This window comes from Heptranchias perlo, chromosome 23, assembly GCF_035084215.1.
Source record: "Heptranchias perlo isolate sHepPer1 chromosome 23, sHepPer1.hap1, whole genome shotgun sequence".
NCBI lineage: Eukaryota > Metazoa > Chordata > Chondrichthyes > Hexanchiformes > Hexanchidae > Heptranchias > Heptranchias perlo.
Window position 1 is genome coordinate 16,345,890 of NC_090347.1, and position 22,645 is coordinate 16,368,534.

The 22,645-nt window shown below is 39.3% G+C and overlaps 1 protein-coding gene across 5 annotated transcripts; it reads right to left on the reverse strand.

The window, feature by feature from the left end:
- Positions 1-4,971: 4,971 nt before the first annotated feature.
- LOC137341117 (centriolar coiled-coil protein of 110 kDa-like) lies at positions 4,972-20,098 on the reverse strand. 5 transcript variants are annotated; one of them, XR_010966964.1, is made up of 6 exons: positions 19,931-20,098; positions 17,326-17,467; positions 15,924-16,064; positions 11,262-13,287; positions 8,312-8,439; positions 4,972-6,879 (listed from the first exon to the last, which is right to left on the reverse strand). XR_010966964.1 is itself a non-coding variant. In XM_068004054.1 (6 exons), the coding sequence occupies exons 3-6, from the start codon at positions 17,464-17,466 to the stop codon at positions 6,869-6,871; spliced, it is 2,319 nt and encodes a 772-aa protein (XP_067860155.1). In that variant the 5' UTR covers position 17,467; positions 17,883-18,854; positions 19,931-20,098; the 3' UTR covers positions 4,972-6,868. The 5 variants fall into 5 exon arrangements, 3 of the variants coding, with proteins under 3 accessions (XP_067860155.1, XP_067860154.1, XP_067860156.1); XM_068004054.1 differs by lacking the exon at positions 8,312-8,439 and adding an exon at positions 17,883-18,854; XR_010966965.1 differs by lacking the exon at positions 4,972-6,879 and adding an exon at positions 6,905-7,409.
- Positions 20,099-22,645: the final 2,547 nt, after the last annotated feature.

The following is a 22,645-nucleotide window of genomic DNA, read 5'->3' on the forward strand; positions in this document are numbered from 1 at the left end:
GGGCCGAATGGCCTGATTCTGCACTGAAGTTTCGATGTAATTCTTAAATTTTACGAACGCCTATAAACACCCTATTATTTTCTCTAAGTACAAGTAGATGAAAATATGGTAAAGATGAAACAAAATAATTTGGCACTTGGAAATGTATGGGCTAATAAATGAAAGTCAGCATGGATTTGTTAAAGGAAAATCGTGTTTGACTAACCTGATTGAGTTCTTTGATGAAGTAACAGAGAGGGTTGATGAGGGTAGTGTGGTTGATGTGTATATGGACATTCAAAAGGCATTTGATAAAGTACCACATGATAGACTTGTTAGCAAAATTAAAGCCCGTGGGATTAAAGGGACAGTGGCAGTATGGATACAAAATTGGCTGGCGGACAGAAAGCAAAGAGTAGTGGTGAACGGTTCTTTTTCAGACTGGAGGGAAGTATACGGTGGTGTTCCCCAAGGGTCAGTATTAGGCTCTTTTTGATGAATTAATGACCTGGACTTGGGTACAGAGGATATAATTTCAAAGTTATATTCCTTTCTCCCTCGTGTGCTTATCTAGCTTTCCTTTAAATGAATCTATGTTATTTGTCTCAACTACTCCTTGTGGTAGCATGTTCCATATTCTTATAACTCTTTGGGTAAAGAAATTTCTCCTGAATTCCCTATTGGATTTATTAGCGACTATTTTATATTTATGACCTCTAGTTTTGGACTCCCCCCACAAGTGGAAACATTTTCTCCACGTCTACCCTATCAAACTCCATCATTATCTTAAAGACTTCTATATGGTCACCCCTCAACCTTCTCTTTTCTAGAGAAAAGAATCCCAGCCTGTTCAGCCTTTCCGGATGATATCCTCGCAGTTCTGGTATCATTCCTTGTGAATCTTTTTTGCACCATCTCCAATGCATCTATAGCCTTTTTATAATATGGAGACCAGAACTGTGCACAATACTCCAAGTGTGGTCCACCCAAGGTTCTATACATGTTTAACATAACTTCTTTGCTTTTCAATTTTATCCCTCTAGAAATGAACCCTCGTGCTTGATTTGCCTTTTTTATGGCCTTATTAACCCGCGTCACTACTTTTAGTGATTTCTGTATCTGTACCCAGAGGTCCCTTTTCTTCTCTATTCCGTTTAGACTTATTATCCAAGTGGAATGCGGCCTCCTTGTTCTTCCTACCAAAATGCACCACCTCACACTTATCTATATTGAAATTCATTTGCCAATTACACGCCCATTCTGCAAGTTTATTAATGTCCTCTTGCATTTTGAGCATTCTTCCTTTGTATTAACTATAGCCCCAATTTGGTGTCGTCCCCAAATTTTGAAATTGTACTTCTGATTCCTGAATCCAAAGCGTTAATGTAAAGCGTTAATGTAACAGCGGTCCCAGCACCGATCCCTGCAGAACATTACTTCCCCACCTTTTGCCAGTCTGTGTAGATATCCTTAACCTCTACTCTCTTCTGTTTTGTAGCCAACTTGCTTTCCATTCTGCTAATTGTCCCGACTCCACATACTCTGTCCTTAGCCATGAGTCTACAATGTGGTACCTTATCGAAGGCCCTTTGAAAATCCAAATATATTACATCTACTGCATTACCCTTGTCTCCTATTTCTGTTACTTCTTCAAAGAATTCAATAAGGTTGGTCAAGCATGACTTTCCCTTCTGAAATCCCTGTTGACTATTCTTTATTATATTTTAGTTCTCTAGCTGTCTTCCTATTACATCTTTGAGTAAAGTCTCCATTATCTTAAGCTAACTGGTATAAAGTTCACTGGACTTGTTCTATCTCCCTTTTTAAATATAGGAATAACATTAGCTGCCCACAAGTCCTCTGGCACTAGTCCCTTTTGTAGTGAATTTTTATATTTATGTAATAGTGCCTCTGCTATCTCCTCCCTAACTTCTTTTAATATTTGCGAATGCAATCCGTCCAGACCAGGGGTCTTATCCTCCCCAAGTTTGATTAGTTTTTCAATTATCTTCCTCCTTTCTATCTTCAATGTTTTAATATCTTTTTTGAACTCTTCTAATGTCCTGCCCACCCTGATGGTCTCCCTGGTAAATAGAGGCAAAGTAACTTCTCAATATTTCTGTCATTTCGCTGTCGTTACCTGTGGGTTTATCATGTGCATCCCTTAGTGGCCTTATCCCTATTCTGTTTTTTTTTGTTACTTATGTGTCTGTAGAATACTTTACTTTTTTTTATATTCCTTGATAATTTAATCTCATAGTTCCTCTTTGCTTTCCTAATTGTTTTTTTGACTTCTTTCCTAACCTCTTCGTATTCCCTTTTGTCATCCTCTCCGTTATTGTCTATGCATTTAGAGTATGCCTTTTTCTTTAGTTTCAATTTTACCTGTACCTCTTTATTCATCCATGGTGTTTCATTATTGGCTAGTTTGTTCTTGCTTTTTAGAGGAATATACTTCCCCTGATCTCTATTGATCACCGTTTTAAATATTACCCACTGCTGTTCTATTTGCTTGTCTGTCAAAATATTTTTCCAGTTTACCTGCCCTAGTCCCATTCTCATTCCCTGAAAATTAGCTTTTCCCCCCCCAATCTATTACTGTGGTCTTTGTCTTACTTATGTCTTTCGCAATCATTATTTTAAATCTTATTATGTTCTGATTGCTATTGCCTAGATGTTCCCCTACGCTTACTTCTCTTAGCTGTTCTGGTTCATTTCCCATTACTAGATCCAGCAGTGATTCCTCTCTTGTTGGGCTTCACACATACTGGGTAAGGGTCATGTACACAATAAAAACTCCATTCCCTTCTCTCGTTTCCCTACCTCTTCTTGCCAGTTTATTTGGGGGTAGTTGAAATCTCTCATGATTATTATTCGATGTTTTTTACTCATTTCATAGATTTGTCTACATATTTAATCCTCCACTTTGCTTCCACTATTAGGTGGTCTGTAGAATATACCTATTAATGTGACCGATCCTTTCTTATCCTTTGTCTCAATCCATATGGATTCCATTTCTATCTAAATGTTACTTATGTCCCATTTTTCTATTGCTATTATGGTATCTTTAATTAGTACAGTTACCCCCACCCCCTTCTTCCTTCCCTATCCTTTCTAAATACATTATATCCTGCAATATTTAACTGCCAGTCCTGTTCCTTAGGTAACCATGTTTCAATTATCCTTACAAGATGGCTCTTGTGAAACTTAAGGGGTCTAAGAGCAAGCTTTGTTGGAAAATCCCACCCACTTTTAAAACTGCACACTGTCCTGACTGAATTATCGAGCACCAAAAAAGTAACAATTGAAGAATTCCAACACAGAATCAACGTATTCGTATTAATCAACATTAAAAACTCAAGATAAAGCAAAAAGCGTGTAGTATTATTTATTAGGTACAACGTTCAGTTAAAAAACTGCTCCCAGGCAAGTACAATCAAAGCTTTAGTTTTCCTTATAAGATTTTTGCCCCACCAGTACAAATGGGAGAAAGTGAACACTATAGTGTTCTAGTCAGAAACAGGGCAGATTAACACTTGCCCAGCCATTTGAATTTTGTTCTCAATTAGTTACAGAAGTATTAAAAAAATTCAAAGTGCAGATAAGGGTGCATAGTGGCAAAATAAATAAACCTGTACAGTTTAATACTGCACAATAAATTCCTTAAAAATATACACAATTATTTCTATAGTAAAATTATAAGTTTATCCATTAATGACAACGTATGAAAAACCTACAAAATTACAAATGTAAATAGAAACTTGGCAATAGGGGTAGCACTTGCCTCAAAAGGTGCAATCCTTTTAAAACCATTATTATAATGGTTTAAAGTGTAGGCAATGCAGAATTACGTGTGACAAAATTTAAGCATTTTTGCCTTATAGCTTGTTATTGTTTTTTTGAAATTCTGTTGTGGTACAAAATAGGTTGGAAGCCAGCTTCACTCAGAGCAGAATGTTCCAGCTCAGTTTGTTACAATCTGCCTGTAAAACAAGTGCCCTAGGGAGGGAGGGGCCAAGCCACTCAATTCAATTATAAATGTTGTGTGATTTGTTCAAAATATGTATTTGATTTGTAGCCACGGTTATCATTTCAAAGTACATAACACTTTTCAAATCAGTGAGTTTGATCTGGAACCTTTGAAAAGAAGACAGTCAGTCTGAAATTTCTGAAGAGTTCATTGAGGTAGATAACTTCCGTAGTTGGTGAAAAAGGGTAAGAATCACTACGTAAGAAAATTAATTATAGCAGAGGTTTAGCACAATGTTGCACACTATCATTTTCTACAATGCAAGGAGCTGGCAAAGCTTAATGACTCCTATAAAAATATGCTTTGTTATTGTTATTATTCACTTGCTCTATTGCTATTTAATGAATTTGTTTGGTAGTTTAAGCCAAACAAGATCTAACAGCGTAATGCTATTCTACCACTTCCAAAATCAAAGAGGATCCTGTGCAGGCACAGGATAGATTTAGTACCTGTAGTCATCTAAAAACAGGTTCTCTGTTCATTATCTTCAGTATGCTACAATATTTTGCCTAGATATTAGAAGTGGAGATACTCTCAAGGACATAGGGAGCTAGGGCTCACCTATAAGAGTTGTCGGAAGCACAGGGGCCAAAAGAATTTGAAATAAAACGGGCAACGAAACCCAGAAACATAGCATTAGGTTTCTTCTCTCATAGTCTAAACAAGAAATTCACAAGTGAAATTTGAAGGACTTTTATCATTTAGTTATCATTAAGCAATAGCCTTGGAATTCAGGTGTTTATTTTGAATATTTCTTTTGGGTTCATTTACAAAGTTGTTCAAACAAATAAAAGAACAGTATCAGTTAATTAACCCCTACAGCACCTTGAATGAATTGTTTTTTTCGAGTGCAGTGGGCTGAAAGTGCTGTAGAGGTGCTAACTCAGAAATTATTCTCAGTTTGACGTATAAAATATGTCAATTTTACTCTAAACTTTAAATTGTATTTAAGTTTTCATTTTTTTGCAAAGGGTCAATACTCCAGACATCTGAATAGCTTTCTTGCTGTAATATTAATGTTTGTCACATTTTCTGAAGTGCAAACTTTAAATAATGGCTCGCTAAAGGGTCATGAAAATCTTCAAAATAATTGGCACTTTAAAGACTAACAATCGCAAATCACTTGTACATTAAGCTGTATTCTGTAGCTCACAAGGTCTGTAAAATAAAAGATCCATTCCCAAATGAAACTTGAATAATTTTAGGTTATGTAAAAGTCTTTGTGTTCTTTTAAGGATAAGAGATTTCCAGGTGAATTTATTTCCGTGAGCAGGTAATCTCACGGAAATGTCCCTGTGGGCATTCAGAAGCCTGTTTAAAGATTCTACCTGAGCTCGGTTCCCATTTTGCCAAAATAAAAGGTCATTGTTTTTTTGATGTAAATCATATTTTAAGTCTGGCAATAGGACTAGGAATCTGCCACAGGGTGGCATGGGAGAATATTGTTGATGTTTACCATTGATTGTGCGCACTCCTTTCTATGTTTTAGAACTATCCTTTATTGGGTAAGCAATAGAATGCACCTGGCCTAAGAAGATCTCCACCTCTTCACATTAGTGTGGAATTTCCATTTTCCACAGAGGTTGTCCTTGAGGCCTCTCTCACTAAGATTTCCTTTTATTGCCATTTTGTATTGTGTACTCACACACAGTAAGAAGTGGGTTGAAAGTTTCCAAATTTATTTTGTACAAACATTCATTGTATCAGTCTGGGCTAGAATTGAACCTAGGTCTTAGAATTAAAAAGCCAGTGGGTTAATTTACTGTCACTCAGTCACATCAATAAGTCGTGGTAAATTTTTAATTTGGTTATATGTAGTATTACAGTAGAAACTAATTGTCCTCATTTTTTAAATCTCAGTTTCATTATCATAAAATTACTATACACCAAACTATCTGTTTATAACAGAACATTCTGGAAATACAGAGCAGGTTCAACAGAAACCATTAAAAAAAATCCCAAAACAGTTCACAAGTCGAAATAGAGGAATTGTGCTGATCCATGGAGATAGAAATTAGGGGGGTGACTGAAAGGTTGCTCATAATGCTAGGTTTAAGAAGGTTTTTAAAGATGGAGAGAGAAATAGAGAGGCATAGAGGTTTAGGAGGGTGCTCCAGATAGTAGAGGTGAGGCAGCTGATGGCCTAGCCACCAATGGTGGGATGAATGGAGAGGAGATTGGGAAAGGCCATAAAATTAAATTTGATGCTACACAATTAATCGTATATTATTCTACAAATTATAATACTTTATCCCTATAGGTCTCACACTGCCGGCCATGGTTCATGCACATTAATGGTGCCATAATACAGGAGAGTATTGTCAAGCAGTTTTGTAAAGAAAAATGAAGAAATCATGAAAAATGAGAGATACTATCAGTGGTGTGATGGGTGAGTGTATTGGAAAACTAATATACCGTGCATAGAATGGTGGAATGTCGATTAATGGCTGGAATCCCTACAGTGCTGAATTCCTGATTTCAGCCATGTTGCTGTTGGGGGTGTGTTAGCCAATGGGAAAATTGAAGGGAAAGTTAGTCACGGGCTGTTGTCATTCACGTTCTTGTGTCTGGTTTTAGAGCAACATTGACGGAGGTCTGGGAACTGGTTGCTTGCCATCTTATTGGCTGCAGATAGTGTGTGGCATGGGAAGATCGGCTTTGGGTAGGGAGCAAAATATCTTTAAAAAGAATACAGGTTCAAACTGTCAATATAAAAAAAACAATAACAAACAAATCATGCAGTACCTCTCGAACAGAGGTATATGTTTTTGGGAGCAGGAACTGTTTGTACACTTCTTTTGACGATGCCACTCTGGGCAGACATCTTCTGATAACTTACAGCTCTCTCTGTGTAGAAACCTACATTGCTCCTGTCAAATCAAACTTATGTGTTTAAGATTAAATGTTGAAACATTAAAGATATCACAGTACTTCCAGCCTGAAAATCTGCTTCACATTTACTCTGTTTAACAGAAGCAGTATAACACAGATTTAATTAAAACATTTTCGGTAACAAATTTATTTTTCAGCTTTCAAAATGGACAGGCACTTTTTTGTCATATACATGAGTGTATACATCTAACGTTGAATATTATAACACAGAATTGGAGAAATATACAGAGCAATAAACAACTCTTAATTTACTGAACACATCTTTAATTCTGTTGAGGTATCCTTAAGTAGTTTTCCAAAAATAGTCAAAATAGAATACAGGGATTGTGCAAAAAGTATACAAATAACTTTGATGAATTAAAACACAAATGTAAACTGCTTAGAGAAAGCCCGCCCTTCACTGCAGAGATTCTATTCCTCTGACATCATTAATGATGACAAGTGGGTTAAACCAAATGATCTGTTGGTGAAGACTCTTGATCATGTTACTTGTTCCTTCTTTGTCTCCCTTTAAAATTGGAAAGATTTCTGTAACACGTTCATGGATTCCACTGTCCATTTATGATCACTAATTTGTCCTCTAAATGCTTCAAAAAGTTTTATTAGACCAAACTAAATAAATAACTTCTTCCTCATTCCTATGCAAAATTTCAAATGAGTCACTCAGACTCTGAATAGAACTTTTACATTAAATTCATTATGGACTGTTGTGTCTTAGATGTTAATGTTCAAATTCTGATCTCCTGTTATTAGTGATTCTGGATTCCTTTTAAAAATGAAATAGGGTGCAGTCCTATTAGAGAGGAGCTGTCTCTTGGAAAGAGTGTTTAACAAAGGTTTTTATTCACTTGTTTCCAAGTACACAGCACAATACGAAGTAAATGACATAGAATCATAAAATGTTACAGCACAGGAACAGGCTGTTAGGCCATCAAGTCTGTGCCAACTATTCTAAACCATATCAATTAGCATTTATGTGCTGTGCTGTTACATGCCAAGGAGCGCCATCCTGTGGAGCAACTCTATTACATCAATGCATTTTTAAAATATTTAACTGATATTTTCAGCCCCACAGAAAGCACATTTAGTGCAGTTCAGTATTACTCGTACTGACTGAGATACCACATTATTCATTTACAGCCGCCTCAAATCAATTGATTTTGTGCTTATTAACGATAGTGATGAAAGTGCTGGGCAGTTTAGCTTTTTCCATTTTCTACACCATGAATCTTACAGTTGTCACTATCTGGTTTTGCACCAGACAGTCTCATTTTTAAACCAAAATTTGTATTTCCATGACTCTTTTTATCGACTGTAGCAACCTTTCGTATTTTATAATTTCTGTAACTTTTATAAATAAACAATAATAAAACAAATTATATATTTCACAATGACATGATTTAAGCTTACCTAACAAATTGATTGTCCTATCTTTGAATACCGTCACTAACATTTACTGAAAACCTCCTTCTCTTTGCCAGAAATTCCCTCCATGCATCAATCTGATTCTCTCAACTTGAAGTGTTTTTTTCTTCATGCTGTAACAAGATTTCTGAGTTTTTTGTTTTTCCAAAAGATTTGAAAACAAGTTGCAGAATTAATTTTAAGTCTTTTTCAGGTAAAGTCTCACATTATCAAGTGGATACATTTTTACTTCAGGGAGAGAGTATCTGTGCCATCATTAGCTATTTGTATGCAAAGTTCCATTACAGTATAGGGGAAAAGTCCTACAGAGTTGAACTGTTTTTGTATAAATCATGAACTTTGGGACCCCTTTATATGAGGTAAATTATGTTTATCTAAGGATAATTCTAGAAAAATGTTATGATTAACAGCAAGCCTTGCTGTTTGTAAGCCTGTCCCTTCAATCATCTTTCCAAGTCATTGCTTTTGGAACAAAGATACAAAACCATTTTCTGGCTTGAAAGCAAAAATGGTTTTATTTGATCATTTATACAGTTCATGTTGATTAAAACAGCCATATTAATATGTTTACTGTTAGAAAGAGCAAGCAACCAAGGCAAATGATTTACAGCATTGTTCTTTTTTTCATTATACTGTACTGAGAATTACAGTAATAGTGCTAGTTATACAAAAGCCCAGATATTAACTCAGAGCGGGCTTGGTGCGGGGGGAGGAACACTCGCGGACAGTTGAACGTGAGGCTCGGGCCATTTTAACTCCCAATTCTGGACTGTCTCCCGTCCGGAGCCAACAGGAATAACGGATATGCAATCTAACAGCACATGATGATGGAGTCAATGGAAATAGTAAAGAGGTAGAGCTGGGCGTCATCAATATACATGTGTATGTTGACCCCGTCCCTATAAATCCTGTAACCAAGGAGCGGCATGCAGATGAGGAGAGGGCCAATGATAGATCCATGGTGGAGAGGAGCAACATTGAAGCAGCTTGGCATGGTTAACCCTATCAAATAATGTGAAGTGATCGAGGAGAGCAAGGAGGGATAATGTATCATAATCACATCGACAGATAATGTCATTTGTTACTTAAACCAGGGCGATCTTAGTGTTGTAAGCAGAGTAGAAACTACTGAAAGAATTTGAACAGAGGGTCTGAGAGATGGATAGGGAACTGGGAGACAAGAATACCTCTGAGGACCTTAGAGATTAAAGGGAGGTTAGAGGTGGGGTGGGTTGAGGATCCTGATAATAGTACTTTTGAAAGGGAGAAGGACAGAGTCTGAGCAGAGAGAGCCATCTACAATGTCAATAAGCATGGGTGCTAGTTGGGGTACTTAAGTGGTCAGGAGTTGAATGGGGAGAGAATGAAGAGGCTTATCAAAGAGATGAGATTGGAGAAGTAGAGGGAGAGGATCAGCAGAATAATGGGGAATCAGGGGTAGAATATGATAGGGAATCAGGGGTAGGATAGGTGGGAAGCAGAGAGGAGGGATAAGAAGCGGCAGAGGCAGCTACACAGATGGTCTTAATCTAAGAGACAAAGAAATCAATGAGCTCTTTGCACTTGTGATTGGAATTGAGAGTGAAGGGGGTGAAGGAAGGGTTTGATGAGGCTGTTTATCATGAAGAAAAGGAACTATGGATTGGTTGTCCTTGCCAGCAGGAAGATCCTGGGGTAGTAAGAGGATTGGCTGAAGACAGCATGGTAGTGTTTAACATGATCAAAGCAGATTTGACAACGACTGACTAGACAAGTTGTGCACGAAGTGTGCTCAAATTTATGACCATGGGACTTAAGGGACGGAAGCTGGGGACCACAACAGTAATTTCAGGAATAAGAAACATTGAGTGATTTGGTGGGACAAAAGCATTGAAGACAGAATCAAGGGAACAGTTGAGCAGATCAACAGTGGCAGAGATGTTCTGACAAGTGGAGGGTAGGATGAGGAGTTAGAAGATTGATAGTGGGAGCTCACGGAGAGATTTTCCTAGCGTGCATGGTGAGGGTGGTGGGGGGATGGGAGATGTTGGAGGACTGAAAGTGCTAAGGAGAACAAGGAAGTGGTCAGAGATAAATGTATCGGTTAGCAAATCCTTAGAAGTGGAGGAGCCACAGGAGATGGCATGTCAAGGAAGTGGCTGTGGATGGAAGAGATTATATGAAGGGTGAGGCTGAGTGACAAATGGCATGCTAAGAGGCTTCTACCTATAGTACCCATGGAAGCATTAGGTGGAACTTTCTTCCTCAGGTCACCTGTTTTCAATATCACATCACATAGCTTTTCAGACTCCTCTATGGCCCATCCCTTCTACAAGGGATGACTGCATTCATATATATAAAACTGTATGATCATACTGACTTTTGACATAATTAGTTTCAGATCTTCCTAAAGTCAAGTTGGAACAGTACACCAAGCCTGAAAACAGTCCAGCACATCTTGCATTATTACTGGACACAAGAGTATATTTACCAATCTTGAGCTCGCAGTGGAGAGCTTCACTCAAAGGGGACATGGGTCAGAGAATCAGGCTGCAATGCTGTAGCCCTAGCTCTGAACTGCACTCCCTTCATGCGTGGCTCCCTCCTGGAAATGTAGGATTGCTGAATTTACCCAAAATGGTAAATGGGGTACCCCAACTAAGCCTGATCCTGTCCTCACCTAATGTCAGTGCAAGTAGTTTTCTGTGGATTAAATAAACATTGACATATGCACTTCTACAACTGAAGTTGTTGAAAATCATTTAGTTACACTGGGGAATGATTTTTAAATAATAACTTATCAGCCTGATTATATATTACAAATACAATATTTACCCTTAAATATCTGAGAAAAAACATTTATATCCAAGAGAAAATGGAAGATAAGATCTCACATGTTTTATGTAAGATTATCATAATTGCTTCAGGGTGAGTAGATTATATGCCTCCTACTTACCAAGTGACTGAGGTTCTTTTTCTTCACAGTCCAGACTTGAGTTATGTAAATGAAAAGATAGCCTGGAGGAACCAGTCAGAACAAAAGGCTGCTGTTCCTGTCCATCACTGGCAGTATTCATGATTAATTTCCTTTTGACTCTGTGGTCCAATACGTTCAGTCCAAATTCTGGAGTAGCTGAGTTTTTTGAATTATCCATCTCCTGCTTCAACTTAAAATCCTGCATCAATAGTGGAGACGGGAAATCCACATCATAGGACTTGTTAATAGATTGGTTTCGTGCAATTCTGTCCGCAGTCATATGGATGGTGGACGTCAGACTTGACATCTCAGGTATTGTTGTTATGGGACCATTCTGTACAAATAACTGTTGGCTGGGGTACTGCATCTTTTGTGCTTCAAAGGACTGTAATTTATTGGCATGAAATGCAGCAGGAGCACTATTAACAGTCTGTGGGATAGAATTTTCACGTGATAGAAACCTTACATCATTATGTACTTTATTCCAATGTAAGTCAGCTGCTGCAATGTCAGCAGTTTCATTATCTTTTTGTGTGCACTTGTTGCTCAAAGAGTCACTGTTTCTCTCCAGTGGAGTTGCTTCACAATTCAGCAACTGTTCATTTATTGTTACTTCACAGGATGAAGTTAATGCAGTTTGCAAACCTGTTATTAGAGCTTTTAGATTGGCCAAGTTTACCTCCAGTTCGGTAATGTATTGTGTTTGAGCTTGGTTGAGTTTTGGTTCATCTCTAGGTGTGTCTGAACTACTTTTCTTCTCCGGTTGTTCAATCATTTCACTACCTACATCGATTGGAGCATTTAATAGCAGCCTTTGTGATGGACAGGTCCACTTTTTTGAAAATACCGGACTTTTGCTCAATGTTAAGTTGGGTACCATGAAACCTCTATTTTGACTTTTTGCAGACCTGTTCATGTTATTACCTCCCTCCTGATATTGGGATACTTGTCCCCCAGAGTTTGAATGTACTGGGCTTCTCTTGAAGCAGTAACGTTTATTCATCACTTTAAATGGCTTTGAGAACTTGAAGGTATTCTTGGGATTCACCTCATCTATTTTGCTACCTTTATTCCCCTTAGGTAAAGTTTGACACTTGTGTCGCACTTCATTTGTTTTTTCTGTGTTCACATCACTGGCTATGAAAGTTTGGTTGTGTTCAGAAAAAGTATGGGAATACAGTGAGGAAACAGAATGCACAGCTGGATCAAGGTTTAACAAGGTGTTAGGCAGCATGGGTTTCCCTGAATCATTTATTTTTCCCCTGGTATTTTTGCTATCTTTAGTTGCATCCAAATCATTTTCCATGTCAGAAAGGTGTTCTCCTTGCATTTTGCATTGTACGGTTTTCTGCAGTTTTAGTTGTCTCTGCCTATCTCGATACTCCTTTGATTTTTTCAATAGGCTCTGTAGACTTAGTACATTGGTGTCAGGAGATGAATTCTGACTCATACTGGCCTCATTAGTAGGATGATGGAAGTGCTCTGACTTACTGCCATTGGTTTCATCTCTTGTGGATATTACTATAGAGTCATCACTCCCAACTTCACATAAATCCTCTTGCGTGTTGGTAGAATTGATTGGTATGTGCTTTGTTGTATCAATTATTTTATGTATAGCAAAGTTTTGAAGAACATGAACTGCTGTATTTTGAAAGTCATCTGATTTATCATTGTTTACGTGACTACTGGCCCTTGTATTATTACTTGCCACAGGACCCAAGCAGGAAGAACCGGCATGGTAATTTGAAATACCAAATTTTCTATCAATCAAATCGGAGGTCATTATTGCAGGCACATGGTCAGTCACAAGACTTGTAGTATATGTTTCTTCAATCTCATTAGATATCTGTGCTTTATATCTAGTAGGCTCAAATGTTAGAGACTCACTGTGTCCAAGTGAGGTTTTGTGCACAGGAGTTGCGTTGGTTGTGGTGTTCCAATCCTTTATGCATCCACTGTTCATCTCTTCGACAGGGTCAGCATTCACAGGCATGCCGGGCAACCTCTGAAATGAATAATTTTCCAGAATCTCCTGAATTGTTGGCACTTTAGTTAGCTATAACAAACAATTGAAAACCAGTCTGGGACTATAGAATTACCGATATATTCACATATCATAGCCCCCAACTAGAACTGTGCTCTTCTATGACTTGCTTTGTTCCATTGCTAATGACTCCTCGTTCACAGGGGGACCATAAAAATGTTCTTTCTGGATAGAGATTATAAAGTGTGTTTTTATAATATACCCTAAGAGTCATTATAGAGTTTCTACTGCAGTCTTTAGATTCCAAGTATTGATTTGGTAGTTTAATATCAATTCTTTTTAAATAAATAAAAACAAAAGCAGTTTTTTAAAAAGTCAAGTACATCAGTACACTGAAAGCGGAATGAAAGTCAGGAGGGAATTGGATGGGGAATATATTCTTTACAAAATCATCTTCACCTCACTTTTACAAAAAAAGATCTATAGCAATAGAAAGAGCTTGCATTTGTGTAGTGCCTTTCATGACCTCAAAATGACCCAAAGGACTTCATGGTCAATGAACTACTTTTTGAAAGTGTAGTCATTCTGCTAATGTAGGGAAATGCTGCAAACAACAAGATCAATGTCCAGATAATCTGTTTTTGGTTGGGTTGGTTGAGGGATAAATGTTGGCCTGGACATCGGGAGAACTCCCCTCCTCTTCTTTGAATAGTGCCATGGGATCTTTTATGTCCACCTGAGGGGTCAGAGGGGCCTTGGTTTAATGTCTCATCCGAAATACGGCACCTCCAACAGTGCTGCACTTGCTTAGTACTGGAGTATCAGCCCAGATTATGTGGTCAAGTCTCTGGAGTGGGGCTTGAATCCACAGTTTACTGACTGAGAGGCACGTGCTATCACTGAGCCAAGGCTGACAGCTTATTAACTTTTTGGAACATATCCTTGATTTTGTTATTTTTATTCTTTTGGAGATTAAAATTTCACATCTCCAGCTCCTTTCTCTGCCACTCCAATGATTTAGTTCACACAGTATATCTGCATGCATCGCGGAGTGGCTCCATTAACTTTAATAGGTGCCACAGAGCAGGCCATCCTGGGTGGCAGGGGGCTATGTAGTCACTTCTGTCATTTAAATTTTGAAATTTAGCATTATATTTTCTTACAATCTAGAAACTGCAGTACAGACCCCTATAGAAAGCTCTCTGCTGGCAGAGTATGCAACAGCATCCAGCCAGCAGTGTTTTGTCCATGCTAACAATAACAAACAACATCTTGCATTTATATAGTACCTTTAACGTTGTGACAACGTCCCAAAGCGTTTCACAGGAGCATTATCAGACAAAATTTCAGGCCGAGCAACATAAAGAGATATTAGGACAGATGAACAAAAGCTTGGTCAAAGAGGTAGGTTTTAAGGAGCGTCTTAAAAGGAAGAGAGGTAGAGAGGCGGAGAGATTTAGGGAGGGTATTCTAGAGCTTAGGGCCTAGGCAGCTGAAGGCACAGCCGCCAATGGTGGAGCGATGAAAGTCAGGAAAGCGCAAGAACCAGAATTGGAGGAGCACAGAGATCTCGGAGGTTATAGAGATTTAAAGCAGCAAGGCCATGGAGCGATTTGAAAACAAGAATGAGAATTTTAAAGTCGAGGTGTTGCTGGACTGGGAGCCAATGTAGGTCAACGAGCACAGGGGTTATGGGTGAACAAACTTGGTGATAGTTAGGATACGGGCAGCAGAGTTTTGGATGAGCTCAAGTTTACGGACGGTGCAAGGTGGGAGGCCAGCCAGGAGAGCGTTGGAATACTCGAGTCTGGAGGTAACAAAGGCATTGATGAGGGTTTCAGCAGCAAATGAGCTGAGGCAGAGGTGGAAACGGGCAATATTACGGAGGTGAAAGTAGACGGTCTTTGGTGATAGAGAGGATATGGGGTCAGAAGCTCAGCTCAGGGTCAAATAGGACACCGAGGTTCCAGTCTGGTTCAGCATCAGACAGTGGTCAGGGAGGGGGATGAAGTCGGTGGCTGGGGAAGGAATTTGTGGCAGGGACCGAAAACGATGGCTTCGGTCTTCCCAATATTTAATTGGAGGAAATTTCTGCTCGTCCAATAATGGATGTCGGACAAGCAGTGTGACAAATCAGAGGCAGTGTGGAGGAGTCAAGAGAGGTGGTAGTGAGGTAGAGCTGGATGTTGTCAGTGTACATGTTGAATCTGACATGTTTTCAGATCGCATCACCGAGGGGCAGCATATAGATGAGAAATAGGAGAGAGCCAAGGATAGATTCCTGGGGGACCCAAGAGGTAACGTAGTAGGAGCGGGAAGAGAAGCCATTGCAGGAGATTCTCTGCCTATGACTGGATAGATAGGAATGGAATCAGGCGAGGGCAGTCACACCCAGCTGGACAACGGAGGAGAGGCGTTAGATGAGGATGGTGTGGTCAACCGTGTCAAAGGCTGCAGACAGGTTGAGAAGGATGAGCAGGGATAGTTCACCACGGTCATAGTCACATAGGATGTCATTTGTGACTTTGATAACCTTACGTAGATAACCTGGCAGGTTCCCGTGGAATTCATTTTTTACAAACAACTCAAGCTTGGAGTATTGTGCTAAAAGGATTTGCCTGTTATGTTTAAAAAGCAAACAAACAGGAAGGCCTCACCTGCATACCGTTGAATAGTTTGTGTACCTCCAATAATTGCATACTTGTTTGTGCTTCATGCAGTTTGTCCTTTGAGGTTTCACTGTAGCTCATGGCCCTCAACTGGTATTCCTGCATCTCTTTCCTCTGTTCTGGGGAAAGCTGGAAAGAACCAGTAGGATTTGATTAATGTTTTTGATCTTGTTTTCTTCCTCTTACAGAACAATAACAGTAAAAGTTAATCTTTAGGAGCAATCATTAATATTGATCAGGCAATGTGACAACATTTACTCTTCTGTGAAAACTGTCCTTTTTTGCCAAACTGAATCAGTTTTCTAATGAAAACAAAAGATGCGCAGGAGTTGACCTCTGATCTTTATTTGTGTATGTTTTGATTGTTAATGATTGTTAAGTTACTTCAAGGTGACTTCAATTTTGTTTAGTCTGTATGTGATTTAGGCAGAAAACCAAATGACCATATAAACGGTAGGATTCTTATCAACTGTGTGGTGAGCCTAATAGTTATTATGGAAGACATGCAGGAAAATGTGGGTGTAGTACTGTAGTAAAATTGTTAATAAATTGCCAATCATTTTAATTATTTCATTGTTATCCATTACCCTGATAGAATACTAATTGCACAATTAACAAACATTTCTGAACATGGTCAATTTAGCATACAAAAACATGGAATTCATAGCATTAATTTAACCTCATCCTCAATAAAGTGTCGACGAACTAAAGCAATGAAATGTCATCTGAGCCCTGTCAAAATACAACAATGATGGTAAAATTCCAGATAACTTGCCTTTTCAAATGTTGTTATATTAGTCAAAAACTGCCACATACCATAATCATACAAGGCAAATACAACTACGGGACTTCAATGAATATACTGGCCTACGGACTACTGCATTGTTGAAGATGTATCCTTTAAATAAGACATTAAACCAAGGCTCTATCTGCTTGATCAAGAGGCACTAAAGATCTCATGGTTTTGTTTAAAAAAAAAGCTCTTCTGGCCAACATTTCTTCTTAGAATCAACATTAATGAAAATAGATTATCTAGTCAGTCATTCACCACATTGCTGTTTGTGGGATTTTACTATATGCAAAATCGCTTCCGTATTTGCCTACACAACGATGACTACATTTCAAGGTATTTCATTGTACGTAAAATTCTTTGAAATATTTCTGAGGAATGTTCTTTTACTGCTGTTAGTCCTCCAACTCACACACATTTAAGTGTGGTACAAGCATTTGGCCAGACAGCATCAAATATTCCCCACTCATTTTGCACTTAGAATTCCTACATAATTTTATTTTCTTCAGTTGAAAGGTTAGGTCTATCCAAATTTTGTTTCCCCCACTCCATTTCAGCATGTTGAGTCAAATTAGACATAGCAGGGCCATGATCACTTGCCAGTGGTGAAAGTATGGCAATGCCATGACACCGGATCAAAGAACCTCCGCAGTTTGTTGTCGGTAGAGAACTTTTCTCCAATTTAACCTTAGCTTTGATCTGAGCAAGGCGAGCTTTGCAGAATTCTTCATAACTCTCCATTCTGTAGAAAGAGAAGCACAGGAAATAATGCAATTTCATGAAATATCCGACATGGCATCATACAAATAAACTAAATTCGATGGTAAAAATACCAGGAAAGCACACTTTGATAGTTCCTGCTGGGGACGGTCCCTGACAATCGGAGAAGCTCGGGGGTTGGTGGGGGGAGGGGGATCTCGGAGCGCGGAAGCGAGAAGGGAGGGAGAGATTGTGGTGGTGGGGGGGAATTGCAGGGAGGGAGAGATCGTGGGGGTGGAGAGAGCACAGGTGGGAGAGATCTTAGGGAGGGAGAAATTGCGGGGAGTGGAGGGTTGGCCCATTATGGGGCGAGATCACGGCAGAAGATTTGCTTGACGGGCTGGGGTGAAGCACTCCTGCTCCAACTGGCTCACAAGTAGTGCTAGAAAAGGACTTACCTGCTGGATCCCGCCTCCCTTCAGCTGCCGGGTTTCCCGAGCCCTGGGAAACCCGGCCTGCAGCCGTTAAATTCAAATGGCACCCAAAATCTGAGGAACGGAGCCTTATTTAAAAATTATAATCACTGACCCGCCTCTCCAGAGCGGGTTACTCGGACGTCCCCAAAACCAGAAGTTGGCACGTTCGCGGTGGTTTGGTGTCAGTTTCACATTATTGCCAACTTAACTACCTCCCACCGCCTGCCCGTCATGGTGATGTTAAAATTCCCCCCATCGACTCAGTTCAGCAGAGAAAATGCTCTTCAACAGCAAAATGGGCACCTCTCTCTCACATACACAAACTTTATTCCCCTTCCTGAAGGCATTAGGCTGGGATATGTTTCCATGGACATCAAAAGTCCTCTGGTCCCTTATCCAAGTAGCCATTCTTCCCATGTGCGCCTAGACAAAGAGCAACCTTTTCCCAGGGGTGGCGTGGAGCATGACATCTGAGCCCAATCACTTCCAACAATAGCCACTGGATAGCAATTAGAAGCAGAAATTTTGGTTCATTTAACTTAAGGCCTTTGGAATTTGTATGATAAATGGGGAGAGTTGCATCTTTATTTCATATGGTCTTTCAAATAGCTAGAGTTAACATGAAAGCCGTCCTCATCAAGATTCAGAATGAAGGATCCCAGTCTCTGTGTCTATAAGAAAGCAGCAAATGCCTGTGTTCAGCCCAGCTAATTTGAAATGTTTATATATGCGGATTGACAGACAGTAACGCAGATGACTATCCAGCAGGGAAAAGCCGCTCGAGAATACTGAACCATTATACTGGGAAGATACAAACAAAATTAAGATGATATTCATTTTTCAGCCCTTTATACTGGGAAAGTGTGAACATCTCTGACTCGATACTTCTTCCTTGGACCATTAATACATGGTTTGCGATAATGTGTGTTTTCTAAGGATAATCTTCAAAGTGATCTGCTTTTTAATCAAAGGGAAAAATATATTAGAACCTACAAACTTTCTCACATTCTTTATACCTCTACCTGTGAGGGGACTATTAAAAGCTCCTTGAATAATCATCTCCTGCATAATCTACAATCTGAAATTGTTACTCGGGAGCTCCTGAAAGGAACTATAAGTATTTCAGGGTTTCTTTTTATTTATTTTGAAATTGTTTATAAATTATGCAAATTAAATGGAAAAAAACTACAAATGCTGGAAATCCTTGATGGTCACAGTAACATTCTACAGAAAGGCTACATGCTAAACATTAATTTTTGTTATAAATTGCACAAGTTTGGCTATTGTGCTTTTAGTATTTTGATTTATATTCTCACCTCTCATATTTATTTCACTTGTAATTAAATTTGATGATGTAGCTTCAGACTTGTACGTATTGGTCTGGCAATGGACTATTTTCCACCTTCGGAACTACATGGTGGGCATCCCTTGAATTCTCGAGTGAACTAGATACTGCTATTAGGGCTAGATGGCTAACCTGGGCATGTTAATCCATACAAAAGTGCGAATAACAGGGCAAGTTTGAGTTTATAAGGGCCTCAGTATGTTAATGGAAACTGATGTTTGGCCATTGGGAAAAGAGTCCTACCTATGGTCTGTGTGTCTGTGGCTGGCGTTGAGGGCATTTGAAGCAAGGAAATACTATTGAAAGATGGTAAAGCATTGCTGGCCAAAAGGCCATTCAGCTCCACAAATCTGCCCTTCCCACAGACCACGTACAACCTGGCCAGGAACCTCCACTTCCCCCGAGCAATTAAGTAAAAGCAACCCCAAAGTAAGTAAAATAGTCATCAACTCCAGCACATTTATCCAGCCTGCCCCAGACAATTATCCATTTGTTTTAGCTCAGTGCTTGCCATAGTGTTTTGTCTCTTTGATAACTTTGTGCAGTGGGTGTGACATAAAATGAAACACAAAATATTGGAAACATGTCGTTCCGCATCAATAATATTGATTTTTTTTTCCATAACCTCAGTGTTTTGTACACTTTAGAGTTACATTATTGACAAGTGTTATGCAAGGCTACAGACCGTCAGAGTGCCCTGAGACTATAACCGGACACTCGCAGTAACACCGGCTCCTCGCTCTATTCCTCCTCGAGCGTTCGGACCCAGTTAGAACGTTGTGAAATTTAAACTGGAGAGTGACGGTTACAATACGACCCTCGCGCCCGGACAGTGACCGACGCCCCCGGCTCCGGCTATCCGCTCAGCCCATGCAAAACAGGCGCGGCAATCTGCAAGCACTGGAGCTGGAGTTCCGCACAATAGGACTGGGTTCGCATTCTCATTGGCACTCCACTCACACTTACTGGAAGTGGATTCATATTCTCAAACACAGTAAATTGGATATATATATATATATATATATACACACACACACAATGGAACTACATTCACACTTAATGGAAGTGGGTTCATATTCTCAAACACAGTAGAACTGTATATATGTGTGTGTGTGTGTGGATATACACACGCACAATGGAACTGCTTTCACACTCCCAATGGAAGTAGGCTCACATTCTTAAACATAATGGTACTGGACATATATATAGAAACACACACGCAATTGAATTGGATCCACAAACTAAATGGGACTGGCACGCGCTTAATAGAAAGTAAAATGCTGCGGATGCTGGTTCTGATGAAAGTTTTCGAACTGAAACGTTAACTATGTTTCTTTCTCCACAAATGTTGCCTGACTTGCTGAGTATTTCCAGCATTTTCTGTTTTTATTACATACTTAATAGACATGAGTTCACATTCTTAAACACAATGGTACTGGATTCACATACATGCACACACACACACACAATGGAACTGCATTTCCACTCACGCAATAAGTAATCTTAGAGTGGAGAAACAGTGAAATCTAAGGATGCACGTACATAAATGGCAAATGGGTTTTGGGGGCAGGAGGGCAGGGGCATTGAATATAAAAGCAAACAAGTTATGTTGAATTTGCACAAGATAACAGTTAGGCTATGGTTGGAATATTGTGTGCAGTTCTGAACACCCTAATATTGGATGGGTATAGCAAAGTTTCACCAGAAAGATACTGGGAATTATATTTATGAAGAAAAGCTAAACAAAAAAGGGCTTTTGGAAAAGAGGTTTATAGGAGATCTAATAGAGATTTCCAATAATAAAAATTTTGAGAGGGCAAATAGTGAAAGATTGGCTTTGCTTGTTGGAAAATTGGTAGTAATAGGACATAGACTGAAAATGATCACTAAAAGAACAAAGGGGGAAGTTAGAAGAAATCTTTCCCCACAGATCATTAGGACATAGAATGCTTTACCATAAACAGCTATTGAGGCAGATACTATATCATTTAAAAGGGAATTCGATAGATATTTTTAAAATAATATAAAAGCATGTGTGACAATGAAATTAGAACAGAAACCTCCAGTAGAAGAGCTGGCACACGTGCAGTGGACCAAATGGCTATAAATTTCTTTGATTCTATAAACTAAATTCACAGACCACCACACCAAATAGGATTCACACAATGGGACTAGGTTCACATATAGTAGAACTGGATTCGCACACAAAATTGAGCTGCTTTCACATACACTTCCATAGTCTGTCTTGTATAGTCTTCGAATCCAATCCAGAATTTCCCTTTGTCCTAGTGAGAACAGGGAGTTGTAATATTTTAATGATTGGCCCTTACTGCAACACAAACAACTGCAGAGTGCCACCTATTACAAGGAAGACCTCAGTACAGCAACTGCATGTAGGGATATGAGACCATGCAGATTGAAGTTACTTTATTTTTAAGTTGTGTACTACAATATTGGTTATCCCTCCTGCTACATCTGTAGCATTTCACATGGTTGATCTCACCTTCCTTCTCCAATGTCTCTCCTCTGTCATACACCTCCATGGGACTGCCCTTGCATGGTTCCATTCATACATATCCAAACTCAACCAGCATATCTCGAGCATCCCCACACACATCCTAATGACTTTCTGTGAAAAGATTTATTTCAATTTCCCCCTGTTTTAGTGATAATTCTTGATCTATTTCATCTCTGGAGTCTCCCAAGGCTCTATAATCGCACCCCCCACCCCACACTCTTCTCAACTATATATAACCTTTCAACAATATCTTTAGGCTCTGAGCCAATTTTCACATGTACGTTGATGACACCCACCTTTACCTCTCCAGCACTTCCCTTGACCTCTCAAATGCTTCATGTTTGTCTGACATCGTCCTGAATAAGTTCCTCCAGCTCAAAACTGGGAAGACTGAAGCCATCATTCTCAGCCCCTGCCACAAACTCTGCTCCCTTCCCATTGACTTAATTCCTCATCCAGCCCTCGACTCAGGCAGAATCAGACCATTTGCAACCTGAGTGTCCTTTTTTTTCATTCGTTGATGGGATGTGGGCGTCGCTGGCGAAGCCGGCATTTATTGCCCATCCCTAATTGCCCTTGAGAAGGTGATGGTGAGCCGCCTTCTTGAACCGCTGCAGTCCGTGTGGTGACAGTTCTCCTGTTACACCCCAAGCTTAGCTTTAAACTTTATATTTAATCCAGCACCAAGATTGCTTACTTTCAGAGCAACAACAGTGCCTACCCCTGTTTTTATGTTAGCCCCTCCGCTGTTGAAATCATTTACATAACTTTATCACTTCTAGACTTGACTATTCAATGCTGTTCTTGCTAATCTCCGATTGTCCTTCCTCCATAAACTCCAACTTGTCCAAAACTCTGCTATTTATGCTGTCCCACACCAAG